Here is a 21,293-nt window from a genome sequence, read left to right as displayed (position 1 = left end):
GCAGGGTTATTATGGTTAAAGCTGTACTTCTTTTTAGTTATTACAATGTTATTTAGTCACATTTTGGTAGAGTATGTTAACACAATTTTAGTTAGTCTGCCTGCAAATAATATAGTGCTTGTGCTCACAGTAGAGGCATTCAGGACTTCTCCGTTCAGTTTCCACTGTCCATGGATATCGCCCTCAGAGATCTCCACCGTGAAGCGAGCGGTCTCGCCGTCAAACACCTCAACACCGTACATGGGACGAACCACCTTGATGTCACGAGCTGACGTTGACAAATGGAAACATAAAAGTAAATAACATATAAAAGCATTTCAAACCATTTCATGGTTTGATACTCCGGAGAAAGGTTTGCCAACTTCAAGTCTCAGACCGGACTTTTACCTTCAATGCTGATGCTTGCCGTGGTCTTGTCCGTTCCGCAGTCACATATGTATTTTCCTTTGTCCTTCTCCTCCACTTTCTTCAGGACCAGAGTTCGGCGCGTGCCCTCGGACTTCATGACCACCGTCTTGGAGGCGGTGATCTCCTTATCACCGAAGTACCACACGACGGGCACGTCCTTACTGAGCTCGCACCCCAGAGTCACCTCGTCTTTCTCTGTGGCTGTGAAGTCTGTCAACTTCACCACAAACAGTGCATCTCCCTCTGAAAACAAAGAATGGAAATCACACAGTTAAAGAATGAAAGGAAGGAAGGAAGGAAGGAAGGAAGGAAGGAAGGAAGGAAGGGAGGAAGGAAGGAAGGAAGGAGGGAAGACAAGAGATGGAGAGGAGAATACACAAGATGACAGTAGAGTATATCATGTTACCTAGGACCGTCAGTCTTGCCATGGAGTAAATTCCTTTGGCCTCTGCCTTGATTTGGCAGGTATCATCTAGAGTCAACTCCCTCATTTCTAATGAGTGTTTCTTTCCATCCACATGTGTGATCAGCGTTCTGCTCACATGGAGCTTGACTTCATTACGATACCAAACCACTGGTATGTTCTCATGACTGAGCTCCAGCTCAAATCGGGCTGTGTTACGCTCTTTTACGGTTTGGTCCTGAATCGACTGGACATATTTGAGCCTCATACCTGCAATACATCAATTAAAACGGACAACAAGGTTTTTTGCTATTGGCTGCTCGCTTACGTGCCTGCACATCCAGCAGGAAACAGTGACAAAAGCTATTAAGACATCGGGAACCTCCAGGATATGAAGATGTGGACGTCCAATACTTACCCTCAACTGTCAGCTGAGCAGCGGACGTGTGTCCCAACACTTCGACAGTGTACTGTGCCTCATCGTCAAACTCACAGGTATTTATAATCAGCATGTGTTTCTTTCCATCATCGATTATATCATATTTAGGGCCTGGGGTGATCACTTCAGACCCCCTCCACCACATCACTTTTGAAACATCCTTAGTGATGGTGCATTCAAATTTAGCCTGTTTCTTTTCAGGCACAGACACTTCCTTCAGAGGCTCTGTGAAGGCCATTTCGATTTCTGGGAGGTGTGAACAGTGTCACAGTGTCACAGTTATTCACAAAGACAAAACCAAGCTCACAGCGGTCTCACCTTGCTATTATCAGTGGTGGAAGAAGTACTCACATTTGTCCAGAAGTAACCAGTTACTTAAGTTGTTTTATGAATTGTAGTGGAGTAAAAAGCACAATAAAAAAGCACCTTAACTTGTACTTAAGTGCAGTACTTGAGTAAATGTACTTTCCACCACTGACTATGACCATGCTGTATTGTAAGGTGTGCGGTGGACAGGTGTGTTTACCTTTGACGTTGAGCATGGCGCTGGTGACAGCATTCAGAGCCTGATAGGACACTTCTCCAGCCTGGTCCACCTGCACGTTCTTCAGGGTCAGGAAACGTTTCTTGCCCTCAGCCTTGATGTCACATGTCTGAAAAGGAAACCAAGGTTAAATGATAAATCTCAAAACATTGTTAATTATGTCAAAGCTTATAAGAACAGATAAATACTGTACATCTAAATAAAAACAACAACAGTATGTGTGTGCATAAACCATGTCATAAGTCTTACAGGTGTTCTGGTGAGGACCTGGCCCCTGAGCTTCCACTCTCCAGCCACATCAGCCTCAGAGATCTCTGTGTCAAAGTTGGCCTCCTCCTTCTCAACCACCTCCACACTCTTGAGGGGCTTCAGGACCTCAGCCTCGCGCTCTCCCAGCGTGAGTTTGGCAGCATATCTGCAATCTTCCACTGTGATGGTATATTCTGCCACGTCGTCGGGCTGGCAGTTGTTGATGGTCAGACTCATGTTCTTTCCGTCCTTCTTCATCTCCACCTTATCGGAGGGAACGAGCTCGTCGTCGTTCTTGAACCACTTATAGTTGGGAGTGTCCTTGTACAGCTCCGCCTTGAACGTGGCCTTGCTCTTTGGTTTCACGTGCTGGTCTCTCAGTGGCTTCACAAGCCAGTCTTTGACGATTTCTGTTGTGTAGAAAAATGAAACGACATTTAGGTCAGTGTCCCTTGATGGGGGTGCGCCAAAGACCACAGGAGGGGGGCATGAGGCCTTGTCTGTATGGAGGTAGTACAACATTTTAATGTTGCACAAAATCATAACTAGCATTTTTTGGGTCCGGGTTAAATAAGCACTGAGGACCTTACAGTGTAGATTGGGGTCCTAGACATTTGAAAAAGTAGTATCAAATGGGGGTCCGTGGCCTAATGCATATCAACCTGGGGGTCTTTGAAATTCAAAAGGTTAATAATCATTGCTCTAGCAGTGCATAGGTCAAATAATAAACCTATACTTGAGAGAAATATGATGTTTCTATAAACCAGATGTTACTCCTTACCGATCACTTTGACGTTAGTTGTGGTCTTGACGTCTTCCTGTCCGTCCACCTCGCATGTGACCAGCCCAGCGTCCGCTTCCGAGGAGTTCTGGATGGTCACGGCGTGCTGCATTCCGATGATGTTGATGGCCACCTTGCCGGCCTTCTTCTTCAGGACTTCGCCGTTCCTCTTCCAGATCACGTCTTTCTCTTTGTTCAGCTCACAAGTCATGTAGACGGGCTGTCCCTTCATGCAGGACGTCTCCTCATTCAGCTCAGTCACCCATTTCAGAGGGAGTTCTGGAGGCACGCAAATTAAACATGCAGTGGTGGAATTAGTACTAAAAAGGATTGACTTAAGTAAAAGTAGCAATATGCTCTGTTACAAGTAAACGTCCTCTATTCAAAATTGGACTGTAAGAGTGCAAAAGTACATTATGAAGAGACAATAAACAATAAACAATAAACAATACACAATACACAATAAACAATAAACAATAAACAATATAAAGAATGTATGACACTGCCATAGTGCTACAATTGACTGGTGCAAAACAACACTCCCCTTACCCTCAAAAATCAGTTTCCTTACCCTCAACAATCAGTTTGGCCACACATTGAATTTCCTTTCCGGCATTCTTGGCGATACATGTGTATTCCCCTTGATCAGCCAGCTGGACGTCAACAACTACCAGCTTGCGGTCTTTACCATCTGAGGTTAATTTGTGCTTGGGGTCTTCACGGAGGTTGGTACCATCCTTCTGCCATGAAGTTATGGCCGTGGATGGAGAAACCTCACACTCAAACACAGCGGCGCCGCCAATAGACTCAGACTCTTTCAACACGACGTCTTCGATCTTCTTGATGAACTTCAGAGGAACGGCCTTGAGTTTGAATCCTCCGAAAGGATCCTCTGGTGGTGTTGGGCCTTTTCCACCAGGCTTCAACCCTTTGCCTGCATCACCAGGAGACGGTGTTTGTCTTGCTGCAACACCAAACATAATATATCACAATTACATTTTCAGTACAATTATGACGATGAGACTGGATAACATACAACATACGGCATAAGATATGTGAGCTGTTAAAAGCAAGAAAGAAGATTCAAGAACTTGGAAGTTGTGTCAAGTTGACAGACATGACAAAGTTAACATGAAGAACATAAAGAGCTACTTTCTCACCCCCAAGTCCTCGGCCTCTGCCTTTAGGAGAACCCTCTGATGGTTTTCCATCTGGATGGAAACAACATGATGAGTTTGATGTCTAATGTAACAACACCAGCGATACCAAGAGAAGATGAACTGTAAGCTAAACTGACAGACGGACAGACGTACAGACATATTGACTAGAAATGTCAGATAAGTCAAGTAATGAGTGAAGATGATGAGCACCATAGTAATAATAATAAGCAAAGCGAGGTGTTACAGTGGTCAGACTAAATGAACAAAAGTCACTTTAGTACTGACAAACATACAGACGTTGATGTTGACATTCAATACAAAATGAAGACACATTTTAAGATGATGGAAACAATGACAATATGACAATGGAAGGACAGAATGATGGTAAGATGGATAATGACAGGTGGACAATGAGAACATGACAATGGAAGGACAGAAAGATGAAAAGATGGATAATGACAGGTGGACTATGAGAACATGACAATGGAAGGACAGAAAGATGAAAAGATGGATAGTGACAGGTGGACAATGAGAACATGACAACGGATGCATGGATGGATGGACAGACGGATTGACAGACGGATAGATGGTAGATGGATGGATAGTTGGTTGATTGGATGGATGGATGAATGACAGATAAGTAAGATGGTTGGATGAATAAGAATGATGGATGGCCTGATAAGATGGGTTGTAGGACAGATGTTGATGGATCAGTAGATGGGGATTAGATGATTCATCTGAGGTGGGATGGTAGGGATCTGGGTCGTCAGTCGGAGATGGATCAGCTTTCATCTCACCTCGTTTCCAGCCTGGCATGCCCGGGGTCTCCATCATCCCGTCCTCTGCTTCACCTTCCCACTCCAGCTCCCATCCCCAAGCCTCTTCCTCTTCCTGCTCTCCCTCAAGCTCCTCCTCTTCCACCTCCTCCTCCTGCTGGGTGGGTACTTTCTGCATTTGCACAGCTCCAGGGGACACCTCCTTCACGATGGGCTTCTTCTGTGGTTCTGCAGCCTTCTCCTCCTCTGGAGACACTTTCCTAGGGGTCTTTTTCAGAGTCACTGCTTCAATGGAATCTTTAGGAGAAACTGATTTAATGGAATCTTTAGGAGAAACTCCTTTAGGAGTTAGCTTCCTCTCCATTGGAACAGTCTCCAGTTCTTTAGGTTTAGGCTTCTCGGTCTTGGGTGATGGAGTCTTTTTCAGCTCCACCTTTTTGACCTGTTCCACAGGCAGCACTTTTTCCTTTTCTTTACCCACTTTAGGTGATGGAGTCTTTTTTAGTTCTATGCCTTTCTTTATGCTCTCTACCTGAGGTGCTTCTTTCCCTTTATCTTTGTCTTTAAGCTCTCCTGGAGGGCTGGGCTTCCCTGGAGGAGTAGGCTTCCGTGGAGGACTGGGTTCTCCTGGAGGACTGGGCTTTCGTGGAGGACTAGGCTCTCCTGGAAGACTGGGTTTTCTTGTAGGACTGGGCTTTCGTGGCGGACTAGGCTCTCCTGGAGGACTGGGTTTTCCCGGGGGACTGGGCTTTCTGGCAGCAACAGATGGCTCCTTGTCTTTCTCTTTAGGTTTTTCAGTCTCTCTCTCTGGAGTCCGTTCCACTCGCTGTGGTTCCTTTGGTTCTTTAAAACTATCATCTTTTAAAATTGGGCTAGCTACTTTCTCAGGTGTTTTTGCTTCAGCCTTTGGAGCCTTGGTGAATGGCTTGAGTTGAACTTGATCCTTTTCTTTATCTGGTGATGGGGTGACTTTAGCTTTGGCACGCAGCTTATCAGCATCTGTAGGTATTTCATCTTTTGGAGCTTTGTCTACTACCTTCTTTGGTTTGATCTCCTGCTCTTTAATATCAGGAACCCTGTCAGGGATCTTAGCGGCAGGTGTGGGTTCATCCTTTGGTTGACGCACAGCAGCAGTAGGTTGATCTCTCTGTGGGGTGTCGCCTCTTTCAAAAGGTGTCCGTGCAGCATCTCTCTTTGCCTCTGTTTCCTTCTCAGGTTGTGAAGGCTCTGCCTCCTCTGATCTGGAAGGTTTCTGAAATGGTTTTAGCTGGACCTTTTCTGGCTCCTCCTCTCCCTTTGGCAATTTCTTAATTTTTGATTTTGTGTGATCAGGCTCTTCTTCTTGTTTCGGTGCTTTGGGAGACCTTGTCCATCTTGTCTTCTCATCTTCATCAAACTGTTCAGGTTCCTCTGAATGGCCCAATTCAGCTGCTTCTTCCTGTGGAGTGAAGACTCTATCAGTTCTCCCCAGTGGTATGACCTCACGGTCGTCTCTGTCATGGCGCTCATGGACCATCATTTCAGTGACATGCCTCGTCATTTCAGTTTCATATGTTCTGACTTCTTTCTCTGCTTCTTTGGGCGTTGTGGGCACCTTCTTTAGCTTGATCATTTGTGGTTCTTCTTCTGGCTTTGATGGTTTTTTAAATGGTTTCAGCTTAACCGACTCTTGGTCCTGATCTTCCTTTGGCAATTTAGTGACCTTCTTCATAGCCAAACTTGGCTCCTCTGGTTCTTCAGTTTTCTGTGCTTTAGGTGTTCCCGTCCAGCTCACTTTCTCTACTTGCATAACTTCGACCCTCTCAGCTTCTTCAAAGTATCCCAGTTGAATTGCCTCTTCGTCTGCAGCGAACACTCTTTCTGTTCTTCCAAGTGTTGTTATCTCCCGATCTTCTCTATAATGAAGTCCATGGGCACTCAGCTCTATGTCTTGATGACTTGTTACCTCTGCTTTTTGAGTTATGACTTCTTTTTCTGGTTCTTTGGGCTTGGTTGGAACCTTCTTCAGTTTGATGACCTCTGGTTCCGGCTCCTTCTCTTTAGGTGTTCTAGTAAATTTACTCTTCACCTTTGGCGATTCAGATGGTTTTGCCTCCTGACCAGGAATCTTACCCTTCTGTTTAGCAGGTGGTGCTGTGGTTGAGGTAGTCAAGATGTTTTTATTTAACAGACACAAACATAAAGACTTCATTTGAACATTATAACATAACGCATTACTTATAAACAACTGGTAACAATTGACATACAACATCACATAAAACGTCCATAAAACATTTAAAAGTGACACACTGCACAAAACAAAAGATAAATTAAGTAGTTGCAACTGCTATTAAAAGTTGTAAAGTTGATAAAGAACCAGTAATTGGGTATACCTTTTGGTGTCCCATCCGGTGCTGTAACAGCTCCCATGTCTGCAAGAATTTGAATGAAATCAGTATTAGTATAGACAACAATACAAACTCTGTTAAGGAAATGGGAATAACCCCATTACATAAACACAGCAAGTTATTAGTTACTTAAAACAAGCAGGTACTTGGATTATTTAAGAAGTGTGTAGTGCACATTTATTTTTCACACAAAAAGAATATTTTTCCATAAAGTCCATTGACTATTTTCCAATAGTCAATGCAATGACTGTTGAACCTGATGTCAGTCATTTAATACTTACCAACCCCCCACCTCCCACACTCACACATATCTGTCCTAATCAAGCACAAGATGTCAAACACTGTGTTTTGACATTGCATTTGGGCAACAGCTAAATACATTTAAGAGAGATGTATTATGAACATCAGCTGTGAGGTTATTTGGCTTCTAAGATAGAACAAACACTGTTAGGAAAATATGTGTGGATGTTAAAGACTTCAAGGCAGAAGTGGAAATGTCCACATAGCATCTACTTGGAATCTATACACAGAATTAGACAAACAGATATAAGAGCATTTTTCCAGCTCAAAGGCTGAAGTTAGGCAACGTAAGAAATGCTCAAAGCGAGCGACAGACATTGGACGAGAGCAACAAGACATGAATGACAAGACAACAGAAGAGACTTTACCTTCAGGTGTAACAGTCTCTGTTACAGGAGAAGATGCAGCCACGGTGGCTGGAGGAGACATTTTCTCTTGCATTGATGGAGCCGCCACAGAGGGAGTTTTCGCTACAAGCAAGAAATCATCAAGTTCAGATAAGATTTTAGGACAAGGAAACAATGAAACAGACGTGAAGATGGTTTGAGACAAAACTGAGGACAAGTACAGCAAAAACAAACATGAGACGGACAACTGAGACAAAATTAAAAAGGATGGAAGATGAGCCGACAAACGAGTATGAATAACGGACATGGTTTAAATCAACACAAACTACCTGCAGGTGGAATAACTTTCTCCACAGCAGGAGGAGTAACTTTCTCCACAGCAGCAGGAGTAACTTTCTCCACAGCAGGAGGAGTAACTTTCTCCACAGCAGCAGGAGTAACTTTCTTCACAGCAGCAGGAGTAACTTTCTCCACAGCAGGAGGAGTAACTTTCTCCACAGCAGCAGGAGTAACTTTCTCCATAGCAGAAGGAGTAACTTTCTCCACAGCAGGAGCAGGTGAAGGCTTTGACGGTGGTGGAGAAGCTTTCTTCTCTGGTGGAGGCACTTTAGAATACAAGATGCCAAGGTCAAGCGAGCAAGAAAACAACACATTGAGATAAGACTTGACCAGACAACAATGAAACAGACGTGAAGATGGTTTCAGACAAAACTGAAGAGAAATAGACAGAAAACAAACAGACAGACAACTGAGACAAAAATACAAAAATACAACTAATAAAAGATGGAAGATGAGCCAACAAACAATTATGATTAAGAAACAATTTAAATTAAGACAAACTACCTGCAGGAGGAGTAACTTTCTCTACAGCAGGAGGAGTAACTTTCTCCACACCACGAGGAGTAACTTTCTCTACAGCAGGAGTAACTTTCCCCACAGCAGGAGTAACTTTCCCCACAGCAGGAGTAATTTTCTCCACAGCAGGAGTAACTTTCTCCACAGGAGGAGTAACTTTCTCCACAGCAGGAGTAACTTTCTCTACAGGAGGAGTAACTTTCTTCACAGCAGCAGGAGGAACTTTCTCTACAGCAGAAGGTGTAATTTTCTCCACAGCAGGAGTAACTTTCTCTACAGGAGGAGTAACTTTCTTCACAGCTGCAGGAGCAGCTTTCTCTACAGCAGGAGGAGTGACTTTCTCCACCGCAGGAGGAGGTGGAGGAGAAGGCATTGCTGGTGGTGGAGGTTTCTTCTCTGGTGTAGACACTTTGGAATACAAGATGCCATGGTCACCAGCAAGAAAACAACACAATGAGATAAGACTTAACAAGACAACAATTAAACAGACAGTTAAACCATGGAATTCAAGTGAAGATGGTTTAAGATGTTTAAAAGAATGGGAAAGAAGGGGAAAAACAGTAGGTGTTGGCCTCCTTAGTACTATGCGTACCTTGCGGAGTGATATCATCATAAACTGTGACAGGTATTCCCTCAGGGGAAACCCTGAGTTTTGCTTTTGAAGAAGCAACACAACACAATTCACATTAAGACATATTAAGAGACAGCAACTAATTAAGAGGTCGCAGATAACAGGAGACACTACATACACAGACATTTATGACATTGATTAATTCACAAGGTACATTTTAGGGTACTGGACAAGGTTAGTTTAAGATATGCACCACTGCATCTTCCGTGTTATTCAAGAGATGATATGATGTTGTGAAGAATAAGAGCGAGGGTGATTGTTAAGAGCGAGATGTCACAATAACATCTCTATTCAAACTATAAGAGTCGATCATGAGATGATCATATGAATCTTAATACCTTTCAGAGGAATTTGCTCTTCAACCCTCTGCATTTTGTCCTTTGTTTTTGATGTAGCAACTTGTTTATGAGGAGTTATTTTGGGTGGAGGAACTTTCTCAGTAGCAGTGGTTTTCTTCGGTGGAGTTTCATCAACGTCTTCAGAAGAAAATTCTTCAGAAGGAACAAGAACTTTGGCAGGTGGAGAAACATCTCTCCTGACTGGAGTGGTCTTCTTCTCTGCTGTGTGCTCCTCGTCTTTCTCTTTAGGTTTTTCAAGCTCTCTCTTGGGAGTCCGCTCCCCTCTTCTAAGCTGCTGTTCATTTGGCTCTTTAGGAGTGCCATCTTGTGAAGTTGGGCTAGCTGCTTTCTCCTCAGGAGTTTTTACTTCAGCTTTAGGAGCCTTGGTGAATGGCTTGAGTTGAACTGTTTCCTTTTCTTTATCTGGTGGAGGAGCGACTTTAGCTTTGGCACGCAGCTTATCAGCATCTGTAGGCTTTTCATCTTTTTGAGTTTTGTCTACTAGCTTCTTTGGTTTGATCTCTTGCTCTTTAACACCAGGAACTGTGTCAGGAATCTTAGGAGCAGCTGTGGGTTCATCATTTGGTTGTCCTGCAGCAGCAGTAGTAGGTAGATCTCTCTGTGGGGTGTCACCTATTTTGAAAGGTGTTTGTGCTGTATCTCGCTTTGCATACGTTTCCTCCTCAGGTTGTGGAGGTTCTGCCACCTTTGTTCTGGCAGGTTTCTGAAATGGTTTTAGTTGGATCTTTTCTTGCTCGTCTTCTCCCTTTGGCAATTTCTTAATCACCGACTTCCGTTGAACTTGTTCCTTTTCCTTATCTAGTGGAGGGGTGACTTTAGCTTTGTCATGTAGCTTATCAGCATCTGGCGGTTTTTCATCTTTAGGAGCTTTCTCTACTACCCTCTTTGGTTTGATCTCTTGCTCTTTAACATCAATAACTGTGTCAGGAGTCTTAGCAGGAAGTGTGGGTTCATTATTTGGTTGACGTACAGCAGCAGTAGGTTGATCTCTCTCTGGGATGTCACCTCTTCTGAAAGGTGTCCGTCCAGTGTCTCGCTTTGCGTCGGTTTCCTTCTCAGGTTGTGGAGGCTCTGCCACCTTTGATCTGGCAGGCTTCTGAAATGGTTTTAGCTGGACCTTTTCTTGCTCCTCTTCTCCCTTTGGCAATTTCTTAATTGCCGACATGAGTTGACCTTGTTCCTTTTCTTTATCCAGTGGAGGAGTCACTTTAGCTTTGTCATGTAGCTTATCCGCATCTGTAGTTTTTTGTACAACCTTCTTTGCTTTGATTTCGGTCTCTTTAACATCAGGAACTGTGTCAGGAATCTTAGGAGCAAGTGAGGGTTCATCCTTTGGTTGACGTACAGCAGCAGTAGGTAGATCTCTCTCTGGGATGTCACCTCTTTTGAAAGGTGTTCGTGCAGTATCTCGTTTTATGTCTGTTTCCTCCTCAGGTTGTACAGGCTCTGCCTCCTTTGATCTGGCAGGCTTCTGAAATGGTTTTAGCTGGACCTTTTCTTGCTCCTCCTCTCCCTTTGGCAATTTCTTAATGGCTGACTTGAGTTGACCTTGTTCTAGTGGAGGAGTGACTTTAGCTTTTTCACGCAGCTTCTCAGCATCTGCTGGTAATTCATCTTTCGGAGCTTTGTCTACTACCTTCTTTGGTTTGATCTCTTGCTCTTTAACGTCAGGCAATGTGTCAGGAGTCTTGGCAGGAAGTGTGGGTTCATCCTTTGGTTGACGTGCAGCAACAGTAGGTAGATCTCTCTCTGGGATGTCAGCTCTTTTGATAGGCATTTGTGCAGCATCTCTTTTTGCCTTTGTTTCCTCCTCAGGTTGTTGAGGCTCTGTCTCCTTTGATCTGGCAGGTTTCTGAAATGGTTTTAGCTGGACCTTTTCTTGCTCCTCTTCTCCCTTTGGCAATTTCTTAATTTTAAATTTAGTGAAATCAGGCTCTGGTTCTTCTTGTTTTGGTGCTTTGGGGGTTCTTGTCCATCTTGTCTTTTCGTCTTCATCTTCTCTCTCTGCAGGTTCCTCTGAATAGTCCGATTTAACTGCTTCTTCCTGTGGGGTGAAGACTCTATCAGTTCTCCCCTGTTTTATGACTTCACGGTCGCCTCTGTCATGAACTTCATGAAGTGTCATTTCAGTATCAGGCCTTGTGACTTCAGCTTTTTGAGTTCTGATGTCTTTCTCTGGTTCCTTGGGTTTGGTGGGCACCTTCTTTAGCTTGATCATTTGTGGTTCTTCTTCTGGCTTTGATGTTCTTTTAAATGGTTTCAGCTTAACTGACTCTTGGTCCTGATCTTCCCTTGGTAATTTAGTGACCTTCTTCATAGCCAAACTTGGCTCCTCTGGTTCTTCAGTTTTATGTGCTTTGGGGGTTTCCGTCCAGCCCACTTTCTCTTCTTGTTGCATAACTTTGAGCCTTTCAGCTTGCTCAAAGTATCCCAGTTGAATTGCCTCTTCATCTGCAGTGAAGACTCTTTCTGTTCTCCCAAGTGTTGTTATCTCCCGATCTTCTCTACCATGAAGTCCATGGACGGTCAGCTCAACGTCTTGATGTCTCTTTACCTCTGTTTTGTGAGTGATGACTTCTTTCTCTGGTTCTTTGGGCTTGGTTGGAACCTTCTTCAACTTGATGACCTCTGGTTCCGGCTCCTTCTCTTTAAGAATTCTAGTAAATTTACTCTTCAACTTTGGTGATTCAGATGTTTTTAGAACAGCCTCTTTGGGTGGAGATGTAGTATCTTTTTTGGATAGAGCAGCAACATCTTTCTTGGTTGCTGGAGTAAGAGGTGAAACTTCTTCAGTGTAAGAAACATCCTCTGTTGTTTCAAAGCTCTCTATTGGTTCGACTACATCTTCTACATCTTCATCTAATTCACTCTCATCTAGTTCAGTCTCTTCAATCTTCTGATCTTTGTTGTAGTCAGTGGGAACAGCATCCTTTGCCATCACAGTTTTAAGATCAGTCCTCATGGGAACTGTTGTAATGTTTAAGCACCAAGAAGCAGTGGTAAAGAAGAAGCAACACAAAACAAGAAGACAGAAGTTTAAAAGACACATTTTAGAAACCTATGTGTACAATATGTATATCTGTGTATAATATATGCAAAAGATGACAAGAGGCTCAAAAGAAAGTGTAAGAAGTAAATGGAAAGCGCAAAGATGAGTAATTGATAATCAATTACCACAAATTGATCTTATTCATCTTTGCAGGTATATCTACCTTGCGGTTGAGGAGTTGGTTTGATATGTTTAGGTGTTTCAGGCTTCACTTCTCCTGGGTATAGCTGCGGTGCTTCTGTTAGTTTCTTTGTTGCCTCTGGAACCTTTGGAACTTCTACAACTTTCTTGGGTGCCTCTAGAACCACCGTTGGTGCTACTGGAATCATTGGTGCTTCTGTAATCTTCTTGGGGGCTTCTGGAATCACCCTCTTGGGAGCTTCTTGAACCGTCTTGGGAGCTTCTGGAACTGTCTTGGGTGCTTCTGGAACCATCTTGGGAACTTCTGGAACCCTCTTGGGAACTTCTGGAACCCTCTTGGGTGCTTCTGGAATCTTTGGCTCTTCTGGAACCGGCAACCTAACCACTTCGGTCACCTTCTCTTGTACTTGTCGAACTGGCTCTATTTTTGGGGGAACATAGCTTTGTTCCTCTAAGGCATATTGTGCATGCATCGGTCTCTCTGGCATTGGCTTGGCTGAGTCTGCAACACGTGGTAGTACCTCTGGAGTTGGCTTTGGCACAGGTTCTCTCTGGATTGGCTTAACTACCTCAGGAAGATACTTTGGCACCTCAGGGGCATACCTGGGTTCTTCTGGTTCAGGCTTACCAGCTGCTAGCTGAGGCTTTCTTGCAGGTTCAGTGACAGATGCAGGTGTCCTTGGTTCTGGGACAACTTAAAAGAAGATTTATATTTATAAATTGGGTTTATGGGTAATTATGTAAGAGAACCCCTAATGTGCAAACCACACTCTAACGAGTGCTTAGCACACACAGATAATCATCTGAAGAAGCAAGTTTGAAGAAGTAGCCTACTACTAAAGAAGAAAATATATTCTGACGAATATACAACTTACCATCTAAGAAATGTAAAGAGCAACCAAAACACATTTGATAATTTTCAAGAAACATAATATGATTGACATATTATGTTAGACTATCAACAGTACTTTGCAGTACCTTTTGTTGCAATAGCTTCAGTCTTGGGTGGGGTGACTTTGGGTGTAGTTGGCGGAACTACAGGTTCCTCTGGTTTGCGTACAGCAGACACTTAAAATAATATGAAATAGATAGTTTTACCTCCATGTAATCACATGGAGTAAACGCATGAAAGCACAAAACAGAGAAAAATCTAAGGGCCATGTATCAATACCTGTAGTTGGAATATGTTCTGTTGTGGGTGGAATAACCTTGGGTCTGGAGGGCTGTATTACAGGTTCTCCCAGAACAGTTGGCACTTAAGAGAACATTGAATGAATTTAATACTTAAGAAGTCAATCGATCACACTCTAACGAGTGCTAAGAATTGAGAAAGAGATCTGTAAATTCCTCTGAATAATTACTTATGGCCCAATACACAAAACACATGACATAACATCAAACACAGAATAAGATATATTGGAAGAAAACACTGAACAATTACAGTTAACATAAAGAAAAGAGTACAAAGATAGATTAATCACATAATAAACCAAAATGATCTTGTGTTTCCAGTACCTTTAGCTGGAATAGCTTCAGTCTTGTACGGAGTGAGCTCAGGTGCTGACGGCTGAACTATATGTTCCACAGGTTTGGGGATGACTGGTGCTTTGGAGAGCATTAAAATGTAATTTTACTCTACAGATATTCTTGATGAATGGGGTTAACACACAGCAAAAGCATTACTTTACTATGCTTCAGTTTAGTAGTAGCTTATTTCAGAGCCAAAGTGTGTGCTGAACTACTACTACCAGCAATTTGAATAACTATGAATAACAATTATACTCTATGTAAGGCTTCTCTAGAAAGCTGTGGCCAAGCAACAACCTACATTTGAATTGCTGTCTATTAGAAGTCTGTTGTTGAACCAAAACATTGGCTCAACAACTTCAGTTTAGGCGGTTTCAGATCAAGAGGTTAGTATGTTTTCTAAAAGAGAAGACCATTGACAAACACACTGACAAACAGAAGGGTTTATGTTCCATGAGCTACAGGTTCCTCTACCTTCTTTTGGAGCCAATTCCTGTGGAAAAGGTTCATGTCTCCGTAAAGGCTCAACTCTGCGCTCGTCAGGAACTTAAAAGAGTAATATTTGTGGTTTATTTTCTGAGCCAGAAAACCCCACAATATATGTGCACAAAAATACAAACAGCACTTCACATAAAACACAAACACATAAAACGCTAAGAAAAGACACAGCGTGGCAGTGCCTTGGTGAGAGAAGCGTAGTGAAGCAAGCGTTTCTAATTTACCTTTGGGTTGAGGAACTTCCTGTTCCTTCTTGCTGGGAGGCACTGCAGCTTTATGGGGCTCAGGAATTAACTGCCCGACTTTTGGCTCAGATACCAGTTTGGATTCAGGCACCCTTTTTGATGGAGGTGCCACCATTGACTCAGGTGGAACCATTTGAGATTCCGGTGGGAATCCAGGGTAATAAGCTTCAGGTGTGGCTGTTGTGGGAAAGGTCCCTGGTTCAGCTTCTTTGAGGTAACAGAGAAATACCACTGTCAGTCAACACAGAGTGCATGCATCTAAAAGGACTAGGATTAAGAGACAGGTAATCCAAGAAAATAAGACAACATAAAACATTTACGACAAACACATAAAGAATCCAATGCTGAATTTCTTCACTAGCATTGTAAAAACAAAAACGGTGACAACACATGAAAAGAATAGGATTAGGATTAACAGAGAAAGTAAGACTACATAAAACATTTACAACAAACATTTACACAAAAAGAATCCAATGCTGAATGTATTCACTAGCATTGTAACAATCAGTGACAAAACATAAAAAAGACATGAAGTGTGAGACAAACAAGTTAATGTAATGAATTGACAAATCAAATAATCATATCGATTATTTGTATTGGATATATTTACTCAATTCAGTCTGTTCACATTCAGACTGAATCGATGTATATGAATAATACATCTATGATAAATAAAAAATCATATGCAATACCTCTGCGTGACTCTGGTTGGATGTAAGCCTTCTGAGGTTTGTAATATTCTTTAAAAAAGTAATTAAGCATGTGTAAGAAGACAAATACTAACTTTTGGTTGGTTGAAAAGCTTTGCAATAGCAGTTAAAATAAAATAAATATATATTTTTTAATTTTTGTGTGTGTTGTCTTAAGAGTCAAGAACATAAAACAGAATTTAAGATCAAGAGTTTCAAAGATAGAAGCCAAAGACAAGCGGTAGACAGACATAATAAGCGATCATAGCGCTCTAACACCATGAGGACATTACCTTCTGGGCCTTGAGCCTTCCTCCCAGGGGCAACACCAAACTTCTGCGCTTCTGGCACTTCAAAAAGATCATGAACAATTCAGGATTAACAAACAAACAAACAAACAAACAAACAAACACATAAATACACTGAAAGAGGATTTGATCACAGACAACATGGCAGATGTAGGACTTAACAGAGACTCATCTACTGAAAGCGTGAGGGTTAAAAAGAGCCGAAGAGAATTTGGTTAGCCTTTTTAAGAGACAAACAAAAACACTGAACATAAAAATGAAACAAAACATTTCTGCACAAAAGCAGAGCAGCCTAAGAGGTGGTAGACAACACAAGAGGATTAGACAGACAGATGACAGAAGAGGACTTTGATTACACAAGAGGTTATGTCGGGACATACAAAAGCTTTGGACTACCATCTAGGCTACTGCACGGTTTGACATGTCTCCATGTAAACCAATCATCACGATTACTGCAGGTATGATGACAATGCTGAAGCACCTGGCAGCCTTTAAGCGCAGTACAACAACAGCATTATACCTGTAGGAACACCTCCTCTCATTCCAACCTCTGCGAATTCAACACTTTCGTCAACAGGTTTTCTCTCTTCTGGTGAGGGAGAGAAGTTAGTTTAGACAACGTCCTGACAGGACAGTTTCTCTGACGTCCTGACAGGACAAGTCACTAACAATTACACTAAATTTGACAGGACCGCTTTACTAATGTCCTGAAAGGATGACTTCACTAATGTCATGATAAGATGACTTCACTAATGTCCTGATAAGGCAACTTAACTGGCCTGATGATTATATTCAGACACATGTTAACGAATGTTAATGAGATGGAAGGAAGAAACAAAAACATCACTTAAACAACAATAATGAGGAACAATATGGAAGACCTCAGACACAAGTAATGAACACCAGTGATAAAGATGAAACATGAAGAGGTTTATGGACAAACATATACACAGTCAAAAAGACAGACAGACGGACAGACAATGAGATGATTGTTATTTAATCCATGGAAGTATTGATCTAAATACCTTTGGCTTTGACAGAAGAGTATTGAACCGAGACGGTTTCCTCTTCCACTGCCCAGCTTTCATAAGCTACTGTAGCATATTAAAGGATAAACATTCAGTCACTGCCCATGAGACTTTGTTCTCTATTTTGACTTTTAATACACCAATATTATTTACTCTAAATAAATAAGCCAGCAAGTATTAAAGTGGTTAAACCATTACCACATAATCACACAAGATTAACTCAGTTCCAAACAAGGATTAATTAGAAATAGGTGAAATTTAAGTATGGATTGTATTGTAGGATTGGATGAGGTTATTTGGAAGGGAGTGATATATGAGTTAAAAGTCATTAATGAGTTGAACTGCTTTAGCGATAGGCTTGGGACGATATCCGATTATATTGAGTATGGTGATACTTACCTAATATTGCAAATGTGTGATATTTCCATAATATGTCATCATTAAACAGTTGAGTGAATGTGCAGAACGAATAGTAATAATAGATGACAATTAGAAACAATTAGCGTGATATTTTGCTGGGAACTACATCGCGATACATTTTTTATATCGCCCAAGCCTATTAAGAGATGATAATGATGATGATGATGATGATAGGTCAATTATTAGAATGAGGGGTGATAGTTTAATATGGATGAATGAAATGGATAAGGTTTATTAGTTCTGGATGGTTATAGTTGTTGATAACGTCAATTAAAAGTCTACCTTTCATTTCCGTTCGTTCTTCATATTGATAAAATGATGATCCAGATTCATCTTTTGAGAGAAACGTGAGACATTGGTAAGTGAGAGAAAAGAGATTTAAAGTTGAGGTAAGGTTTAATGTAATCTGTCTTCCTGATGCCCAGTCTTACCTCTGTAAGCAACCATAGACGGGGCTGCTGGTACTCGAATGGAAGTGTCTGGGACGTCTAAACGTTTAGTAAGAGATACAGCTTTAGTGATAGAATCTGTCAATATGGAATTTTGTTCATTTAAAAAAAAAATGTTTATATGGAAACATTGTGACAGAAAAACCTCACATGCCCTTGGTCAAAGTTATTAACATTGCTGTGACTCTTTACTTGAGATGTCGGAACCCATGGAAACCATGGCATCAGAAACAGATCCAAAATGTCGATCACACAGCAGTGTTAAATTTAAACACTCAACCAGATGGCATGTTTGGTCTTACTGTAATTAAAGTTTCCTTTTCCGAGCTTAAACTACTCACCATGAGGAACTTTTCCTAACCCAACATCTGTGGATAAGGATGAGATAGTGTTACAGCAGCGAACTGGCTCATAAACTGCATAGAGACACTAACTATTTTAGACAAGTACGGACCTTTGTCAGATAGGTAAAGTTCAGCTGTACTCCTAGCCTCTCCCATGGGTTCCAGTTGTGCTATGACCGAGTAAACGCCTGAGGGAATGGAACGGTGACACATACTGTTGAGTTATCAGCACGGCACTTCGCTCAGTTAGAACACTTTGACTTTCTAGTGCACATGCGTCCTGGTAGGATAGAAAACCAGCAGTACTTGAGCTCCTGGTCCTGGAAGGATAGAAACCCAGCAGTACTAGAGGTCCTGGTAGGATAGAAAACCGCATGGAGGTGTGTGCACTAAAAAGTTCAAATGTTCCACCAAAGGGACATAAATATGTTTTCTCTCTGTTTCAATATAGAGCGTATTCCTGGACAAACCTTCATCATCAGCTGTTACATTGCGGATGATCATAAAGTGAAGGCGGCCCGCTCTCCTGAAGTTATACTTTGGACTCTCTTTAAGTTCCTGAGTGTCTTTGTACCATGTGACGATAGCGCCGTCGAAGGACAACTCACACTCAAAGGTGGCAGACTGACGTTCATTGACCTCAATGCTTCGGATGCATTTGGTGAACTGAATTTGTTCGGCTAAAATTAGATAACTGGAGTTAGTCGGGTCCATCTTTTGGGATATTAAGCCTGATTTATACTTAGTCATACGATGGTGTCGCGGGTCGAAAATAGCCAATCTACAAGCTCACAACGTATCGCGAAGGCGATGCGTGAACTTGTAGATCTGTTATTTTTGATGTGCCACAATGTCTTACGATTATGATGGAGCATAAAGTAGGCATTAAAATAATTAATTAATGTATTTGTGATATTATTAACATTATAACGCATTTTGAACTATTTAAGTCTTGACTAAATGCAAAGAACAGAAAGCACAAGAAGAGAAGAAGTGGGAAGAACAGAAATCTACACAAAACAAAGAGACTGACATGACATCATCTGATGTCCAGTCCAACAGGTCAAAGAGGTCAGTGGGAGATAATAACCCTGTTAGTTATCGGGTTGCTATCTTACCTGGTTTGTGTTCATCTACTGACGATAAAATTAATCAAGAGTTTCAACTGTGGTTAGTCTACAGAAACACACAAAGTTCATGGGACCAGAGTCACCAGACTAGGCACTAACAGACATAGAGACTTACCTGAAACGGCGAGCTTAGCGTTGGAGATATGAGGACCGCACACCACACGGTAGTTGCCCTGGTCTTTCGATTGGCACTTGTGGATTTTCAGGAAGTGACGATCTCCCTCTACGCCAGTTTCATATTTGTCACCGGTCTCCAGTTTCTGGGTGCCTTTGTACCAGGTGAGACTGATCTCAGGGTAGTTGATTCTAACCTGACACTCAAACACAGCTGTCTGGTTCTCAGGGATGGACTGGTCCTCAATGTCTCGGATCACAGAGACAGGCTGCCGATTTTAAAATCACATTCAGTCAGTATGATAACATTGTTAGATTAAACCACAACACAATTAATTAGATGGGAACTAAAGGCTTCCATACTGTATACGGATGTGGATTCCATAGAAGGGTAAAGTATATACACTGTGTAAGTGTAAGTAAGTGTGTGTGTGTGTGTGTGTGTGTGTGTGTGTGTGTGTGTGTGTGTGTGTGTGTGTGTGTGTGTGTGTGTGTGTGTTAATACACAATTTATAGATACACAGTATATAGTTGGCATGAGTGCAGTACCTCTGCAGCGCGTCCCTCCATTTGTTGCATGAACCGACTCACATCTTCTTCTCCAACCTCCTGCAATACACATACACACACACGATTTTTGCCATTAGAATTCCAACACAGACAGAAGCTATGGTATTCCCTCCATAGCTTGTTTAGAGTGTTAGGGTGTGTTTTCTTTTTTCGAGATGGGTCGGGTGTAATAGATGACGAATGTTTTTCTTGTCTTACCACTCTGCCCGTCTCGTCCTCCTTCTCCTTCTTGAGGAACTGGATGGCCTCCAGGATGGCGCGGTAGTCGTAGATCTCATTATCACGCAGGATCTGCTCAAAGTCTTTGGGATCATGGCCTCTCAGTAACTCCACAATGTTCACTTCACCTTTCTCCTTAGGACTCTTGCTCTTAGATGGAGTCCTGTCGCACAACCAATACAAAGTCAGTCTGACATGACCACCACATGAAAGGAAGCCTTACCTTTAATGCGCAATGTGTTGCTGTCGTGCAGAAACCGTGTACAGTATCTCCATATTTAAACTTAGTTTTTCTTTGGTAAATGAATGTCCTACTTCATCCTAGTGTAGTAGCAAAAGTAGCAAAAATAGCCAATCTACAAGTTTGTAGATATTTTGAGGCACTAGAATTTTATTTTTAGAACAGAACAATAAGTGTGGCCCACAGTGTCTACTGAAATATAGAAACGCAACATAACCACTTACTTCTTCAGTTGAGCCCTGAAGTCTCCCATTCCTGCACCTTCCACTAGCTTGGTGAACTCCAAGTCAGCACTGCTTTCAATCTCTCCGTGTTTGTTGGAGGCCACGCATCTGTACTGTCCAGAGTCAGACTTTGTCACCTCCCTGATCTCCAGCTTGGCGTCCTGTCCCTTCTGCTCCATGGAGATACGACCACCAGGGGTGATCTGTCTCCATTTACCCTTCATCCACTTCACACTGGGGATGGGGTCACCACCGATCTTGGCAATAAAGGTGGCGGTCTCCTCTGTAAAACAAGAGATTGAACTTTCAACACACCGGTCGCTTTCCATGGTGTCGCTCCCCGAAAATAGCAGATATACAAGCTCACATCACGTTGCATTGCGATGCGTTGTGAGCTTCCACATCTGATATATTTGGTGTGTGATAAGTTAAGCATTACTCACACCTATGTCGTTACA

The 21,293-nt window shown here is 42.2% G+C and overlaps 2 protein-coding genes across 3 annotated transcripts in view; both read right to left on the bottom strand.

The window, feature by feature from the left end:
* ttn.1 (titin, tandem duplicate 1) overlaps nt 1–6,661 on the bottom strand; it is a 91,947-nt gene extending 85,286 nt beyond the window's left edge. Inside the window, exons 1-10 of one of the 2 annotated variants that reach the window (XM_080456806.1) lie at nt 4,782–6,661; nt 3,985–4,035; nt 3,396–3,788; nt 2,825–3,103; nt 2,044–2,453; nt 1,777–1,903; nt 1,230–1,496; nt 815–1,081; nt 388–651; nt 129–268 (exon numbers count right to left, since the gene is read on the bottom strand). In XM_080456806.1, the coding sequence (XP_080312932.1) occupies nt 129–268; nt 388–651; nt 815–1,081; nt 1,230–1,496; nt 1,777–1,903; nt 2,044–2,453; nt 2,825–3,103; nt 3,396–3,788; nt 3,985–4,035; nt 4,782–6,549 (3,966 nt within the window). In that variant the 5' untranslated portion in view covers nt 6,550–6,661. The remainder of the gene's footprint in view (nt 1–128; nt 269–387; nt 652–814; nt 1,082–1,229; nt 1,497–1,776; nt 1,904–2,043; nt 2,454–2,824; nt 3,104–3,395; nt 3,789–3,984; nt 4,036–4,781) is intronic. The other variant, XM_080456805.1, reaches the window with a different exon arrangement.
* Nucleotides 6,662–7,656: 995 nt separating this feature from the next.
* LOC308106200 (titin-like) overlaps nt 7,657–21,293 on the bottom strand; it is a gene marked incomplete at its 3' end in the record, with an annotated part of 62,897 nt that continues 49,260 nt past the window's right edge. Inside the window, exons 56-76 of the mRNA XM_080457257.1 lie at nt 20,836–21,118; nt 20,350–20,533; nt 20,131–20,190; nt 19,583–19,850; nt 18,808–19,017; nt 18,448–18,525; nt 17,976–18,032; nt 16,617–16,685; nt 16,082–16,138; nt 15,079–15,306; nt 14,831–14,902; nt 14,345–14,434; nt 14,001–14,084; nt 13,808–13,897; nt 12,852–13,523; nt 9,619–12,606; nt 9,242–9,304; nt 8,638–9,057; nt 8,124–8,399; nt 7,816–7,917; nt 7,657–7,667 (exon numbers count right to left, since the gene is read on the bottom strand). Coding sequence (XP_080313383.1) covers nt 7,657–7,667; nt 7,816–7,917; nt 8,124–8,399; nt 8,638–9,057; nt 9,242–9,304; nt 9,619–12,606; nt 12,852–13,523; nt 13,808–13,897; nt 14,001–14,084; nt 14,345–14,434; nt 14,831–14,902; nt 15,079–15,306; nt 16,082–16,138; nt 16,617–16,685; nt 17,976–18,032; nt 18,448–18,525; nt 18,808–19,017; nt 19,583–19,850; nt 20,131–20,190; nt 20,350–20,533; nt 20,836–21,118 — 6,362 coding nt within the window. The remainder of the gene's footprint in view (nt 7,668–7,815; nt 7,918–8,123; nt 8,400–8,637; nt 9,058–9,241; nt 9,305–9,618; nt 12,607–12,851; nt 13,524–13,807; nt 13,898–14,000; nt 14,085–14,344; nt 14,435–14,830; nt 14,903–15,078; nt 15,307–16,081; nt 16,139–16,616; nt 16,686–17,975; nt 18,033–18,447; nt 18,526–18,807; nt 19,018–19,582; nt 19,851–20,130; nt 20,191–20,349; nt 20,534–20,835; nt 21,119–21,293) is intronic.

The sequence above is a fragment of the Gymnoscopelus braueri genome, assembly GCF_963280865.1.
Source record: "Gymnoscopelus braueri genome assembly, chromosome: 18".
Lineage (NCBI taxonomy): Eukaryota > Metazoa > Chordata > Actinopteri > Myctophiformes > Myctophidae > Gymnoscopelus > Gymnoscopelus braueri.
The sequence above is the reverse complement of the archived record's forward strand: the minus strand, read 5'-3'. Positions and strand labels throughout refer to the sequence as shown.